The sequence below is a fragment of the Mustela nivalis genome (genome assembly GCF_964662115.1).
Source record: "Mustela nivalis genome assembly, chromosome: 14".
NCBI classification, from domain to species: Eukaryota; Metazoa; Chordata; class Mammalia; order Carnivora; family Mustelidae; genus Mustela; species Mustela nivalis.
Window position 1 is genome coordinate 80106361 of NC_139033.1, and position 17371 is coordinate 80123731.

The 17371-nt window shown below is 37.9% G+C and overlaps 1 protein-coding gene across 2 annotated transcripts in view; it reads left to right on the top strand.

Moving 5' to 3' along the window:
• The window catches only part of RNMT (RNA guanine-7 methyltransferase), a 31243-nt gene extending 14109 nt beyond the window's left edge, over window positions 1-17134 (top strand). For both annotated transcript variants that reach the window (XM_082697511.1, XM_082697512.1), the window contains exons 8-11: window positions 1792-1909; window positions 10042-10143; window positions 11890-11923; window positions 15351-17134. In XM_082697511.1, the coding sequence (XP_082553637.1) occupies window positions 1792-1909; window positions 10042-10143; window positions 11890-11923; window positions 15351-15388 (292 nt within the window). In that variant the 3' untranslated portion in view covers window positions 15389-17134. The remainder of the gene's footprint in view (window positions 1-1791; window positions 1910-10041; window positions 10144-11889; window positions 11924-15350) is intronic.
• Window positions 17135-17371: the final 237 nt, after the last annotated feature.

Sequence of the window (17371 nt, forward strand, 5' to 3'; positions counted from 1 at the left end):
ATTGAGTCTTAGTTCTTTGTAATTTTGCTATTTCTAAGGTGTACAACTTGATTTTATTTCTGAAGGCTTATTTTGGAGACTTATGGTAGAAAGTGAACTGCCTAGAATAAAAGAGACTCTTAACTTACATTGTCTTTCCAAGAAGGGTTAATTCAAATTATGGGGAGCACTGTCTTACATATGCCTCTTACATACATATCCCAGTGGCTCTCACACATATTCTTTTTCATTGTCCTTTCATCTCATAAGCCTTCTTGCTGACTATTTAAGAGTTATTTTCCCTTCATCTCCTCCTCTACCTTCTACCTGAGATCATCCTCCAGACTCCTTATGTTGTCAACAAATACAGATACTATAAACTTTGACAAATGCAGTAGGAAAAAAACAGTATAACAGGGAGATCTCATGTAATTGAGTTATTTAAGGAATCCACCTGTGAAGAAGTGATGTTTAAGTCAACATCTAAAGGATGAAAAGAAGTTTGCCAGTTGAAGACTAGAAGGGAGAATGTTCCAGGTATAGGGACAATATATGTGAATGAGCTGAAGGAAAACCATTGTGTGGGTTGTAAGGAATCGGGGCCCAAGTGACGCAAGATGAGACAGCATTGTTATTATTATTTTTTTAAAATAAGGTCTGTGCCCAGTGTGGATCTTGAACTCATGACCCTGAGATCAAGAGTCACATACTGTGTAGTTGTCTGGACTGAGCCAGCCAGGTACCCCAAGGAACCATTTCTTATAGATGAGTGCATTAGAGGCCATGCAAAAGGCTTTTGAATTGTGTTCTATTAAGTGGGCTAGAAAGCCACTGCAGGGCGTAGATGAGGGAAGTGACATGTATGTATTTTTTTGAAAGCTCAGTCTGGCTGTAGTTGGAAAATTCATTGAGGGAGAATAAGAATGAAAGCAGGGAAACAAGCAATGTAGTATATCTTAGTGGTGGTGATAGTTAAAGGAAGATGGTGGCCAATGAAGTGTTAAGAACTTCTTGAAGAATATTTTATAGGTAAACAGAGGATGTAGTGATGTGTGGAACATTGGAAAGAGGATGGTGGCATGGAGAACTCTGAGGTTTCTGGCATGAATCATGAGATAGATTTACTAAAGTAGCAAAGATTGGCAGAACAGTCTAGTGGGGTTCAGCCTTGATTTGGAAAGTTGGAGAATAGCTGTGACGCATCCTGGTGGAGATTTCTAGGAAGCAGTGGAATAAATGAGAATGACAAGAGAGAGCTGAGCTACAGATGACTGTTGGCATGCTGTGTGAAGTCAGGAAAGGGAAAATGAGTAATGCTCTGGGCCAAACTTCAGAACATTAGAAGTTAGGTAAAAGAAATTTGTAGAACAAACTGTGCAGAAGCAGCCCAAGATGTGGTTTAAAAATTAATACTGTATCTTGTCAGAGAATCAAAGAGATGAAAGAGGCTCTTTTAAGAAGGAATGGTAGCTGTCCTTAATGCCACTGTGAGGGATCAAGTTAAATAAAATGGAATTAATAGAAAAGTGTTCCTTATAGATGTTCATCCCCATCTCATAGCTTTCATTTTATTTCCTGACCTATTTGTTACAGTAATAGAGTTTCCTGTGACCCACTGAGATTTAGGATGCATGTTATCTTATAGATGTAATTATTGGCATGTTACTCTTCGTTCATTTTGTATTCTCCTGTTGTGAATTTATAATAGTTTTTTGATGATCCCCAGACAATGTCACTGTTATGTGAAAGTAAACTATAGAGGAATTATAAATATTTTGGAAACATTTTCATTAAGTAATCTGTTTTGGACAGAATGGCAAAGAAGTACAACATGAAACTAGTCTACAAAAAAACATTTCTGGAGTTCTATGAAGAAAAGATTAAGAACAACGAAAATAAAATGCTGTTAAAACGAATGCAGGCCCTAGAGGTAGGTGTTTAGAAAAGTTTAAACATTCCAGGTCTCGGTAAACTTGTTTGACTGTTTCTGGGATTCCTTTCAAGGCTATATAGATGCTCAATATTTATATAAATCGCAGATTATTTTGTATCACTATAGACTCTTCAGCATCTAGGACAGAGCTCATTACAGAAACTTTCCTTGGTGGGTACTCAGGAAATACTTGACTGAATGAAAGAGTGAGTGAGCGGTGTTTCCATCAAATTCTATTTTCTGGATAGTATTGCTTTTAAATAGGATTTCTTAACCTTAAGGCTATTGGCATTTTAGACTTTAATTTCTTTGTTGTTGGGCACTATTCTATTCACACTAGGACATTCAACAACATCTCTAGCATCTGTTGACTAGATTTTAGTAGCACCCCTGCCCCCAGTTGTGACATTCAAAATGACCCCAGACATTACCAAATGTTCCCAGGGGTGCATTATTGCACTACTTCTTCACAGGATTGCCCTTTCGTTAACATTACTCATTTAAAAATCTTCCTGGCCAGCGTCTATGTTGAGATCATACCATGCCTAATTTTGTTCTTTGCTGACTATCTAGCAAAATTCTGGTCTTTTAGACTATATTGTTGCTGGGACCTGCTTCTGGACTCCTTCGTGCTTTCCCTAATTGTAGCAATGACAGTTTCTTTTTCTTTTTTTTTTTTTAAAGATTTTATTTATTTTTTTATTTGACAGAGATTACAAGTAGGCAGAGAGGCAGGCAGAGAGAGAGAGGAGGAAGCAGGCTCCCTGCCGAGCAGAGAGCCCGATGCGGGCCTCGATCCCAGGACCCTGAGATCATGACCTGAGCCGAAGGCAGCGGCTTAACCCACTGAGCCACCCAGGCGCCCGCAATGACAGTTTCTATTCAGGTTTTAAATTTAGTGGATAGCCATGGACTAGTTTTCCTTACATCCTTTTTCAGTATTTAATTAGTCTAAAATGGTGAGTGAACATTTTTATTTTATTTTATTTTTAGATTTTTTAAAATTTTTATTTATTTGACAGAGATCACAAGTAGGCAGAGAGGCAGGCAGAGAGAGAGGGGGAAGCAGGCTCCCCACTGAGCAGAGAGCCCGATGTGGGGCTCAATTCCAGGACCCTGAGATCATGACCTGAGTCGAAGGGGCAGAGGTTTCACCCACTGAGCCACCCAGGCACCCCAACATTTTTATTCTTGATCAACAGAATCATATTAATCAACTGATCATTGAACTTCTTCAGAGAGTTCATTCAACTTAGAATTTTTTTAGAGTACTTTAAGCATACTCATTATTTTGCTAATTACCCCACAAAGTAGGCAAAACAGTGACCGTCCATATTTTAAAATGGGCAGTCTGAGGCCCAGAGAGGATATGTGACTTGTTCAAGGTCACAAAGCTATTAACCTTCATACTTTCTTTAGTTTTTATAGGTGATTTTATTTTTAAAGATTTTATTTATTTATTTGACAGAGATCACAGGCAGGCAGAGAGGCAGGCAGAGAAAGAGGAGGAAGCAGGCTCCCCACCAAGCAGAGAGCCCGATACAGGGCTCAATCCCAGGACCCCGGGATCAGGACCCAAGACGAAGGCAGAGGCTCAACGCGCTGAGCCACCCAGGCGCCCTGAGGAAGCGTCCTTTTTAAATCCTAAATTATTTTTTGAAAACATTAAACCACTAAAATGTTACATTCATCATTAGTTGTATTTCCTATATTTTAGAATTAAGAATATTTGTATTTACTTTATGTTTGCAGGAGAAGCTTGTTTTTATTTTGAGGGAGAATAGAAAACTAGAAAAAGTGTGTGTATACAAATCAACATACACACACACACACACGCCTGTAGGGTATCGTCTTTCCTGGTGCTTTGCATGTACTAAAACATGTACTTAAACAGCAAACAGCCGAATTTAGTATCTGAGCTTATTGTAGGATGCATATAAAGAAAGAGGAAAGAGAAGATAGTTTTCTTCAAAACTGATCAGGGAGATCTGGGTGTAAACTGAGTCCTTGCCAGCTGATTTGCTGCAAAAAGACAAAGTAATTAAAAAGAATATGTAAGCTTTGTAGAATAAATGGTTGTTAAAAATATTAAGTATTCTATATAGTTCATTCTGTTCTGATGTACATGTATTACAGAGCAGTTCATTTCATAGTATAAGGGGATGCTACTTGAAATGGTTTAAAAACAATGCTTGAGCCAGGCGCCTGGGTGGCTCAGTCATTAAGCACCTGCCTTCGGCTCAGGTCATAATTTCAGGGTCCTGGGATTGAGTCCTGCATCAAGTTCTCGCTCAGCAGGAAGCCTGCCTCTGCCTCTCCCTCTCCCACTCCGCCTGCTTGTGTTCCCTCTCTTGCTATCTCTCTCTGTCAAATAAATAAATAAAATATTTTTAAAAAATAAATAATAATTGAGATAATATGAATAAACATTTGACCAACTTAACCTTAACAACAAATCAGTGTGTGTGTGTGTGTGTGTGAAATATGGAGACTGCCCATAATTTGGAGACTGGGTTATTTTCGTTACCTTCTTGAACTCCTAGTGTTCTCTCTTGACTCAAGTTTTTATCTGTATTTTGTTTTTTTAAGTTTTTTTTTTTTTTTAAGATTTTATTTATTTATTTGACAGAGAGAGATCACAAGCAGGCAGAGAGGCAGGCAGAGAGAAAGGAGGAAGCAGGCTTCTGCTGAGCAGAGAGCCCGATGCCAGGTCGATCCCAGGACCCTGAGATCATGATCTGAGCCGAAGGCAGTGGCTTAACCCACTGAGCCACCCAGACGCCCCTTAAGTTTTCATTCTAATCACCAAGTGCTCATCAGGACAAGTGTACTCCTTAATCCCTGCCCATTGTTTCACCCATCCCGCCCATCTATCTTTCCTCCAGTAACCATCCATTTGTTTTCTGTAATTAAAAGTCCATTTCTTGTTTTAGTTCTTCCTTAGTGATTTGGATCCCTTTTATTTCTTTTTGTTATCCGATTGCTATGGCTAGGATTTGTAGTACTATGGTGAATAAAAATGGTCAGAGTAACCATACTTGTCTTGTTCCTGACCTCTTAGGGAAAAGGCTTTTGGTTTTTCCCCATTAAGGATGATGTTGGTTTGGGTTTTCATATATGACCTTTATTCTGTTGAAGTAGGTTCTCTCTAAACCTACTTTGTTGAGGGTTTTTAGCATGAGTGGATGTTGTACTTCGTCAGATGTGTTTTCTGCATCTATTGAAATGATCATGGTTCTTATCATTTCACTTATTGATGTGATGTATCACAACTGATTCATTTACCCCAGGAGTAAATCCCACTGAGCCTGGTGAATGATTTTTTTAAAAATGTATTACTGAACCCAGTTTGCTAGTATTTTGTTGAGGATTTTTGTGTCTATGTTCATCAGAGGTATTGGCCTGTAGTTCTTTCTGTGTGTGTGGTGTCTATCTGGTTTTTGTATCAGGGCAATGCTGGCTTCATAGAATGAATTTGGAAGTTTTCCTTTTCTGTTTTTTAGAATAGTCTGAGAAGTATAGATATTAACTCTTTTTTAAATGTTTAGTAGAATTTGCATGGAAGCCATCGGTCCTGGACTTTTGTTTGTTGGGAGTTTTTTGATGACTGATTCAATTTCTTTGCAGGTTCAAATTTTCTATTTCTTCCTTTTTCAGTTTTGGTAGTTTATAGATTTCTAGGAATTGGTCCATTTCTTCTTAGTTGTCCAATTTTTGGCATATAATTTTTCATAATGTTCTCTTATAATTATATTTCTGTGGTGTTTGTTGTTACTTTGCCTTCCTCATTTGTGATTCTGTTTATTTGGGTCCTTTTTCTTCTTGATGAGTCTGGCTGGAGGTTTATCAGTTTTACTGATTTTTTTCCAAAGAACCAGCTTCTAGGTTCATTGCTTTTTGTTTAGCTATTTTTTAGTTTCTACGTCATTTATTTCTGTTCTGATCTTTATTATTTCCATCCTCCTACTGATTTTAGGTTTTGTTTGTTGTTCTTTATCTAGATGCCTTAGGTGTAAGGTTAGGTTGTTTATTTGAGAGTTTTCTTACTTCCTGAGGTAGGCCTGTATTGCTATAAGCATCCCTCTTAGAACCGCTTTTGCTGCATCCCAAAGGTTTTGGACTGTTGTTTGTTTTCATTTACTTTTTTAATTTCTTTTATTTCCTGGTTGACCTGTTCATTGTTTAGTAGCATGTTATTTAACTTCCCTTCATTGTGGTCTTTACACATTTTTTTTTGACTTCTAGTTTCATAGCATTCTGGTCAGAAAAGATGCATGGTATGACTTTGATCTTTTTTAAATTTCTTGAGGCTTATTCTGTGGCTTAATGTGCAGTCTGTTCTGGAGAATGTTCCATGTATACTTGAAAAGAATGTGTATTCTGCTGTTTTAGGATAGAATGTTCTGAATATACCTGTTAACTCCAACTGGTCGGCTGTGTTATTCAAAGCCATTGTTTCCTTGTTGATTTTCTGTTTAGATGATCTGTGCATTGATATAAGTGGGCAGTTAAAGTTACCTACTATTATTGTATTTTTATCAATGAGTTCCTTTATGTTTGTTATTAATTGTTTTATGTATTTGGGTGCTTCCATGTTGGGGGCGTAAACATTTACAATTGTCATAATTCTTTGGGGATTATCCTCTTTATTATTATCTACTGCCTCTTTTGGTCTCTTATAGTCTTTGTTTTGAAATATATTGCACATTGGGGAGGGTATGTGCTATGGTGAGCACTGTGAATTGTGTTGGACTGATGAATCACAGACCTGTACCCCTAAAACAAAAAATACATTGTATGTTAATTAAAAAAAATTTATTATTTGCAATATAAGTACTGCTACTACTATCTTTTGACATCCACTGGTATGATAAACGTTTCTCCATCCCCTCACTTTCTTTTTTTTTTTTTTAAAGATCTATTTATTTTACTGTGTGTGAGAGAGAGAGAGAGAGAGAATGGGAAGTAGCGAGGGGCAGAAGGAGAGGGAGATAGAATGCCAAGCAGACTTCTTGCTGAATGTAGAGCCTGATATGGGGCTTAATCCCAGTACCCAAGATCTTGACCTGAGCCAAAAACCAAGAGTCAGACACTCAATAGTCTGTGCCACCCAGGCACCCTTCCATCCCCTCACTTTAAATCTGTAGGTGTTCTTAGGACTAAAATGAATCTCTTGTATGCAGCATATAGATGGATCTTGTTTTTTATCCATTCTCTTACCCCATGTCTTTTGATCGGTATGTTTAGTCCATTTCCATTCAAAGTAATTATTGATGGATATGTATTTGTTGCCATTTTATTATTTGTTTTGTAGTTGTTTCTGGAGATTTTCCCTGATCCTTTCTTCTCTTTCTTTCATAGTTTGCAGGTTTTCTTTAGTAATATATTTGGATTTCTTTCTTTTTATTCCTTGCATATTAGTGGTTTTGACGTGTGGTTACCATTACATGTGTATATAGCATCTTCTGCATATAGCAGTCTATATTAATTTGATAGTTGTTTAAGTTTGAACCCATTCTTTACTTTTCCCTGGTTTTAGGTATATGGTGTCCAGTTTTATATCCTTTTATTTTGAGAGTTCCTTGACTGAATTTTTACAGAAACATTCATATTTACTGCTTCTGTATTTCCTACTTTCATACTGTTATTTTTGGTCTTTCTTTTCCACCTGAAGAATCCCCTTTAATATTTCTTATAGGGCTGGTTTAGTGGTCACAGACTCCTTTAGTTTTGTTTGTCTGGGAAACTCTTAATCTGTCCTACTGTTCTTAGTGGTAGCTTTGCTGAATAGAGTATTCTTGGCTACTGGTTTTTCCCATTCAGTATTTTTCAGTATGTCATTCCACTCCTTTTTGGCATCGAGTTTCTATGGAAAAATCTCCTGCTAACCTTATGGGTTTTCCCCTCTAAGTTAATGACTCCGTTTATCTTGCTGCTTTTAATATTTTTCCTTCATTACTGTATTTTGCAAATATAATTATAGCATGCCTTGGTGTGGATCTGCTTTTCTTGATTTTAATGGGGGTTCTCTGTGCTTCTGGATCTGCATATTTGCTTCCTTCCCCAGAGTAGGGAACTTCTCAGCTGTTAATTTCTTCAAATAAATTATCTGCCCCTCTCTCCTTCTGGGACACCTATAAATGTTACTATGAATGAATGTTACTATGTTTGATGGGGGTCCCTGAGTTCCCTAAGTTTATTTTTGTTCTATTTATTTTTTCTCTTTTGTTCAGCTTGATTATTTTCCACTGCTATGTTTCTGGGTCATTAACTTGTTCCTCTGCTTCTTTCAGCCTGCTGTTCATTCCATTAAGCATGTTTCTCATTTTGTTTCTTAATCCCTTTATCTCTCTGTTATTCCTTATATGTGTTAATGGTCTCACTGATGTCCTCTATTCTTTTCTTAAGTGAAGTGAGTATTCTTATGATCATTACTTTAAATTCTCCATCAGGCATGTGCTTGTATCTTTTTCACTTAGATCTCCAAACACGGCCTTGTCCTATTATTTTATTTGGGACAAATTTCTCTTCTTATTTTGTCTGTGTCTCTTTGTGTTTGGAAAGTTAGCTACACCTAGTTCTGAGGATAATGGCTTTAGGAAGAGAGGTTCTCTAGTTCTCTGCTGTGTAGTGCCCCTTGGTCCCCAGGGCCTGGTGTGTGCAGGAGTGTCTTCAGTTTGTGTTTTGTGTGCTATGCTGTTGTGTCCTGATTTCTCTGTCCTTTAGGCTAGTCATCTGCAGAGGCTGTCTTTGCCTGTTGTGAGCAGTATTTGTTCCCTGGCTTGAATGTGTGTTTTATCAAGATATGCTCTGGTCTGCTTGTGAGATAGGACTTCTTGCTCTGCTGCTGGAACTGAGGCCCTGCAAAACACCTAGGTAGGCAGATATGTGGGTACGGGTTTGGACCCGTTTTCTGTGGAGGGGGCCCACCACAGTGGGACTGAGGCAAGGGTTCTTGGGAAGGGCCATTCCACCAGAGTGTAGGCAGGGTCGGATGGTCTTAAGCAGTTTAGATAGTGAATGTTCACAAGCACTGGTTCCTGCAGGTGGCTGATGTTTATGCTGAGGGACCATGAAGCGAAATGATGCCAGCCAGTTCCTTTATTCTTGGAGGAGTCTCTGATCATTGTCTCTCTGGGGCATGTTCTGAGATGAGCAGTTAACCTTCCCACTGTGTGTCTTCCCCAGACACTCTTCAGATTGCTCTTTCCATGTTATATGTCTGCAGGCTGTTTCTGTGCTTTTTCTTCAACAGCAGAGCCCCAGTGTCCTCCTCTGAGCTCTCCCAGAGCCAAACACACCGACCAGTCTTTAAGCCTTGCTGGTTGCAAGAACTCGGGAAGTTCAGGCCCTCTTGCTTTCCAAGCCAAATACTATGAGTATTTGTTTTTCCCGTATGTTTCCCTGTGTATTGGTCTGTTTCTCATCCTTCTCAGTGACTGCAACTCCCTCCCCACCAGAGTGGCCACCATCGGCTTTTCCCAAACTGTCTCTCTGCATTTTCTATCTTCTTCAGTGTGGTCTTTTCTCTACCTTCAGTTGTAGAGTTTGTTTTACCAGTCTTCAGACTGATTTCAGGGGTATTTAGGATGACTTGATAGTTACTTTGTTGAATTCATAGTATGAGGTGTGAGCCTCTGGGCCTCTTAACTCCACCACCATCTTCCCCCAGGACTTTGAGTTTTTCATTTGTATTATTTATAATTTCTGTTCATGTTTCTGATGGCTGGTACATCACCATAATGTTTAAATTAATATTTAGCTCTTTTGATAATAACTTCCTTCAGCTTTGTGTCAGAACAGAAAATATCTTTCCCTGGGAGTCAGGGAGATGCAAGTGTTTGCTGCAGTGGTCCTTGGAGGTGATTAAATAAATGGTACAGTTTTGTCTAACAATAAATATTCTATGATTATCATCAAAGTTGACTGTTGATAACAGCTGCTTTGTTAGGAGAGGATCCCCTTCTCCCATTTTTTTTCTGTATTTCAAAAGTATGTGTGGTCTGTATTGCTGAAATAATACTTAAGGATTATTTTCTTAATTATTTTTTTCTGTGACTTCCTGTTTTTACTTCTGAATTATAAGTTTCATTTAATTTCCTAACTAGGAATTTCACTTGCTTCCCTAGCCATATCCAGCAAATGAGAATTCCAAACTTGCCTCTGAGAAGATAGATGACTATGAACATGCAGCAGAGTACATGAAAAACAGTCAAGTAAGGTTACCTTTGGTAAGTTTTCACGTGTAGTGTGTTTTCTAGAAAATGAAAACCAAAAGCTCATGTTTTATGGAAACTTACAAAATTATTTCATTGGTTTACAAATCAGATACATGTCAGTATATTTCCCCTTTTTAGAAAGGAATTATGTCAGTACTGAGAATGGAGTGATAAGGCTGGGGAGAAAGTTACAAGTTGATTGGAGAGTTTTTTTCTATGTCATTATGTCTTTTTTTTTTTTTTTTTTAAAGATTTGTCTATTTGACAGACAGAGATCACAAGTAGACAGAGAGGCAGGCAGAGAGAGAGAGAGGGAAGCAGACTCCCTGCTGAGCAAGAGCCGGATACGGGACTCGATCCCAGGACCCTGAGATCATGATCTGAGCCGAAGGCAGCGGCTTAACCCACTGAGCCACCCAGGCACCCAGTCTATGTCATTATGTCTTAACCTAGGCACTGCTGACTCATTATGTTCCATAGATAAAATTCATGGGCTCATGAACTTACATGGAGAAAAACTACATCTCCATTTTCACTGACTTCTGCATGGAAGTTCACGCTTTCTTTAAGAATGCAGTAGTACCAAAATGGTATTAGATATAGCTGTGACTTTGCTATCAATAGAAATTACAGATATTTGCATAACACATATCCAGGGACATCTTAGACTATCGTTTATATTCATCACTTCTTCAGAATTGTATTAGTTACTCTGTCTTGTTAGTGTATGTGCAAAGCAGCATATATATGACTATATAAACATGTTTTTTAGTATTTTGGTAACTATTTTAAACATAATTTATTTCCTTTGAATGATACGTATTTTGTGATTCCTTTGTAAAAGCATGAAAAATCTTATTCCCTCCTCCTATGCTACTAGATAGGTTTTTTTATTTTTTCATTTTCCAAATTAAAAATATAAGTAGATGCTTTTTCTAGTTACACACATGCACAAGTACCCTCTTTACACAAATTCACCCTTTGGTTGAGAATCAGTGGTTTAGAGAATTAGGCAGAAGGACAAAATTTAGAGGATAACATTAAAATCTCATTGATTTCTTTTACATATTTAGTTCACAATAATAGTAACATTAAATTATGTGTATAGTTGGTGCTTGGGCAGTGTGGGGGTGATTCCCCATGTAGTCAAAAGTAAACCTATAACTTTTGACTCCAGACTTAATGACTCTAATAGTTGGCTAATAATAACTAATAGCTAAGTGTTGACCAGAAGCCTTCCAATATCATGATCAGTTAATTAATACATATTTTGTATATGTATTACATGCTGTATTCTCACAAAAATGTAAGCTAGAGAAATGTTATTAAGAAAATCAAAAGGAGGGGCATCTGGGTGGCTCAGTGGGTTAAGCCTCTGCCTTCGGCTCTGGTCACGATCCTAGGGCCCTGGGATCGAGCCCTGCATTGGGTTCTCTGCTCAGCGGGGAGCCTGCTTCCCTCTCTCTCTGCCTGCCTCTCTGCCTGCTTGTGATCTCTGTCTGTCAAATAAAATCTTTAAAAAAAAAAAAAAAAAGAAAAAGAAAAAAGGAAAAAGAAACACATTTAGATTATTTTATTTGTTGAAAAAAATACACATATAACTATAGCTGCATAATTCAAACCTGTGTTGTTCAAGGGTCAACTTATATTTATAGTGAAGTGGGGGTGTTTGGGCACTTCTGTTCAGTATTGAAAAATAGGCATTTATGTACTTATATATTCAATCTAAAAATGTTCTTTCTTTTTTTTTAATTTCAGGGAACCTTAAGTAAGTCAGAGTGGGAAGCCACAAGTGAGTATATCATCAACATAGATTAACTGACATTTTCAAAGATTGTTTCAGAGTGATCGTTAAAATTTGAAAACTTTGGAATTTTTCCAACACATATTAGGGTGTGTGTGTTTATGTTTACATAGAATCCCTATGTATTTTAACTCCCCCTTTCTTGCACAGCTGTTTAGTGCCAAGAGAAAATATATGCAGGATGTTCCTTAATATAAACTTTCATGAGCATTCTTAAACATTTTCATTGCTTACTCATTACTACATAACCATCTGTATTTGCTATCTTTACCTCAGATTTCTGTTGGAGATTCTGGCTTATAGAACACTACGACGTATTTTGTCTAGCCACTCTGACATTGACAACAAAGGCATAATTAATAGGTACTAGAACATTTAGTGAAGCAGCAATGAGCAGGATATTTTAAAGGGATGTGTGATTGGGAAGGGCCTGGTATGGAGACATGCTAAAGTGAGGTGCCTGTCTTTGGAAGAGAAGTCAGAGGCCTGGCAAATCTGTGAAGTCCGTGGATGTTGAGGAAGTGAAAGCCCAGACCCTCAGTGTTAAGATGATAATAATACCTTTATATGACTGCCCTGAGGACATAAAAAGTAGTTTTTTTGTTCATTTAAGTATTTGTTAACTCTGTTGAAGGCATAAGTGGTAAATCAGAGACAATCTATTTGATCAAGGTTGAGTATTACATAAACTTCTTTGAAAGGGCTTTGGGGGAATAAAATACAATAGAGTTGTAATCTCTACTTTCCAGATGTATACTGTCTAATGGAAGAAACAGACACAGATAAAGGCAGTACTAGGCAAACTGAAGTGCTGAAGTTTCTATAATGGGGAAAAGAAGAGTAAGGAAAAGCAGTAAAATCTGGAAAATAGAAATAGCTGATAGAATTGAGTAACACGTGCTCAAGCATGATTGGAGAGTTTTCATATGTTTCAACTCATTTAATCCTCACAAATTTAGGGGTAGGCTACTTTTTGTAGTATCTTCACAGATTAAAGAAAGCACTTCGATAACTTGTCTGAGGTCTCAGAGCTTACCCAGGTGATTCATACTTGTAACCATGGCCTCATGTGTGAAAGGATTGTGCTAGGACTTCCTGAATTGAAGAGAGAGGAGAAGGAAAGGACACAAATAGAGCCAGTATGTTGAGCCTGTCTGTCTCAGAATATTGCTACCCTTAGTGGAAATTGGATTAGAGGACCAACAGACTGGGAAATGTATGCCTAAACCTGTACATTTCATTCTTCATTTCCATCTTCACTTCTAGAGTGGAGATGGCACCGTTATCTTAGATAGCCTGCCACTCCCAAAGTATGATGTAAGAAAAACAGCTTTGGTCACAAGTAGTGCTGGTGGTACTAGCTGTAGTTTAGAAAAATGCATTTCTGTACCTTAGTGTGGAGTTTAGTGATAGCATGCAGCTGGATAAATTAGATGCCCCCCAGACCAAGGATGGAGGTGGCTTAGAGAAGTGAAAAGCAGTAGGCAAGGAACAGTGGTCACATTGCAGCCAGGATCCAGTTTGTCCAGATCAGTGTGTTCTTTGATGAATTACACTCTTCTAAACTGGAGGGCTCTGTGGACTGGAGAGCATCTTTTCTGGTGTCATAGCCTAATAAGTTCAAGAAGCTATACTTCAAACTCCTGCTGGTCTAATTGTTAAGTTCAAGCTCCTATTACCAGAACCTGCTGCTCCTCTAGAAGATTTTTTAAATGGGAGAGGAACATGAAGAATTGTTGCCGATTGGCTTTTTTTTTTAAGATTTTATTTATGAATTTGAGAAAGAAAGAGAGAGAGAGAAAGCATGAGATGGGGGAGGGTCAGAGGGAGAAGCAGACTCTCTGCCAGTGACGCAGGGAGCCCGATGTAGGACTCAATCCGGGGACTCCAGGATCATGACCTGAGCCGAACACAGTTGCTTAACCAACCGAACCACCCAGGTTCCTGCTGATTTGCTTTTAGAAGTGGTTCAGTGTTTATTTCTTTAAATCCCAATTGATAGGCCTACATGGAAGGCATTTTATATGAGTGAGACTTTCAGAATGTTTGAGTTAGAAAGGAAAGAATTTATTTATTGCTGATCTGAATTCAAACATTGCATCTGAGTGGTTTTTAAATGACCCTAGATTTAAGGTAGGTGGGGGCTGCTGGATTGTTTGCAGTAGGTACTAGTGTTTGGGGTGGTTTTGGCAAGGTTGGACTGCAGAAGGATTGCTTGGATTGAGGGCCACGTTAAATAATGCTGTCTGCTCCTGAGTCTTGTGACATGCTTGTGAATGTCTTGGACTGCTTTGCCTTCTTGTCTTCCAGAAGAATCTACCATGTTGATATCTGCCTGTTCTCTGTTCATCTGTCTACTGTATTGCCAGCAATGTTTCATTTCTCCTAAAAAAAAAAATTGGGAACTCGTAGATAAGAAACAAAATAGCATTACTAAAATAGCATTTTTGAAAGACTGGTATCTTACTCCTGGACAGGTTGAGGAGAAAGCTAGAGGATTGGGAGGTTTTTACATGATCTGCAGTCATTCATCTGCACCCTGTTCAGAAGTTAACTCAGAAAGGGAGGGCACCAAGGTACATGGCCTACTATCTTGACTCACTGACTGAATGTCCTAGTGTACATGCTAAACATCCTTGTGATGTTCTGAGGATTTGTCATTTTTTCAGGTGTTTGCTTACCATAAAATTAATATCTTATTAGAAGATGTAATAGGTTTGGACTTCAGTGTGATCCAGAATGAGGAATTATAGATGCACTTAGATCTCTTTGAGTGAACACATGCCAAAGCAGGAAATCATATTTAAGGGAGAGAATTCTTGGGACTGGAATATCACTGTTAGGGCCAGATAATACCTCTAAGCATCAATTATCATGTAGCTTTTGGCTCACTTTCCTTATCAGTCCTTACAGTAGAACAGTTGGATAATTGGATGAATTTTAACTTGCTAGTTACGTATGTTCCTAATAATTCTTATTAATTTTTACCCCCAAATAGAAAATCTAGGTAACCAATGCCAGAAATAATCATGGTAGTGCGGTTATTCTACCTGTTGCTCCAGATAAAAAGAATTAAGTTGTAAGATTTTTTAGTTTTAATTTTCTTTGCCTTTATACTTTTAATTTTTCTTATCTCAAGCTGTTTTTAGAGATTTTTAGAACCGTTGAATTGGCTTTCTCAAGATCTATATTGTCACTGAGTATTATAATACATGGATATTTGTTTTCAGGTAAATAGCTATGACCCCGTCATGCTTAAGTATGACTCAGAATAATTGAGGACTCTTAGAAATATTGGGATTTTTTCTCTCAGAAACTTGAGAATTTTCACCAAATTCCAAACAGGACTGAAATTGTTCTGTTTAGCCCACAGATATGAGAAATCAAACTCTAATTTGTATTATTTTCTTTTTAGGTATTTACCTGGTTTTTGCATTTGAGAAGCAGCGGTGAGCACATACGCAGTAGTCCCAGGACAGCTGTGTCCCGTCCTGTGCAGATTTGAATGCTCCATCCCTGACAACTTTCTCTTTGTTTGTCGTAATTACTCTACATGTGCAGGATGCTGCCGGAAACTCCAATGTGTAAATTCAACATTTGCTGTCTGTGACAGATGAACTTTTGTGTGTGTATATAAGAATGAGTTGGGACCTTTGTCTTTAAAAATCTATTTTTAAGTAATGTTCTAAGAATTCCATTTGCCTCACTACTCTCCTAGCGCATAAAAATTATAGTATGACTTGTTAGATTTGCTGAACTCTTTCCACAGTGCTCTGATTTGTTCAATGTTCGTTTACAGTATTAAATTCATTGCCCTTGTAGAATTGCTGAGGGAGCATACTGGTTTATGGGGGTTTGTGCTCGTTTCTGTAGTTCTGTTATCTAGTGTTTTTCAAGATTAAATGGATTGTGTTCTGTACAATTAATTGAATGTGCTCAATATATATCGCTAAAGTTGTACGTTTAAAACAAAATTTTAGATGGCCACGAAAGTTTTTTACCTAGAATTTTAGCCAGTTACTACATTTCATTATAAATACTAACTACTTTATTTGCTAATATGATCTAATTCTGGAACTGGTTAGAATGTTTTATATACCAGCATAAAATTGTTTCAGATTTTAGGGGCTTTATCTTAAGAATTTCCTTCCATAGCAATTAATGTTTCTAGTTATCAAGAATGTAATTAGACAGATTTCCCTTTCTTCATTGAATGAAAATGCCGTAGTTGTTTTTCCACGACTTAATGAAAACCTGTCCCGTGTGAACCTGTTGCACATTTTCCTCAGAGAGATGTATGGAACTGCAATCGGAGGGTTCAAGGAAGGTGAAAGGAAGCTGAAAAGCAGACTTCAGATGAATTCTCCCTGACGTTAGATACAGCTTACCGGCACTATGTGCTGTGTTCCTCCCCTTCAGCCCCAAGAGAAGCGGTACCTGCTCTTGCATTACAACATCATACTTTGTGCAGTAGGCTCCAGCATCCCATCACCGCTCAGAACTTGAATTTGCCATTTCAGAACTGTTGACTCTTTCCAGCCCTGGCTTCTTGCTTGACTTCTCTTCCAAAACTGACACCTAAGTGAACCCTTGTCCTTACTTTACATTTTACTGTTTAAAAAAACTTTCCAGTATTTAGGTGTAGTGAAACAAAGAACAAAACAGAGCAACTATTGCATATTCTTCTAAAAATCATTTATTTAATGCATGGATTTAAAAGACATTACTTTCTGTAATTATCCAGAGTACTTGTTTAAAACTTGAGGTTTCTTAATTTGTTTATGTATGTTGATTATTCACGGTGTCAGAATAACAGACCTTTTAGCAAGAGAACACAGGTTACCTAATACCTGTTTCTTGTGTGTTTGTCAATCTCCATACTGTTACCAGTTTATAAAAGTTAAGTCTTTTAGCCTTAGTGGTGGTTTGCTATAAGTCGTTTGAGGAAATAAATAATAGTATTTCTGACTATGGTGGCTGCTATTAGCTAACAAAGGTTTGGTAATGGTGCTGGGAGGTGGGGATGGTGAGCTCTTAGTGTTACATACACACCCAGGTTTATTTTAATTCTGGGGGAAGTTCCAGAAAGTATTTTAATAGTTTGATAGAGGATATGGCTTCTTTATTATTTCCTATCATCATTTTCATTTAATGGTCTTGGCTAATTTTAAACAAGTAATAAAACATTTTTAGACTCTTGCCCTTTCCACCCCATGGATGACTTGTGGGAGAGAAGGATCCCCTGAAGGATGGAGTGATTGGTGGTAATACAAAGCAGAAAAGGATGGTAGAGTCCCCCGGGACCTTCACTGAACGGGTAGAAAGGAGTAAAGGAAACCCAGGTGGACCGAGCCAGTGTCTTCGCTTGGAGCGAAGCAAGCTGTTGGGTGTACAGGAAGCACATGAGCCACCCCAGAGGATGCAGAGTTATGGCAT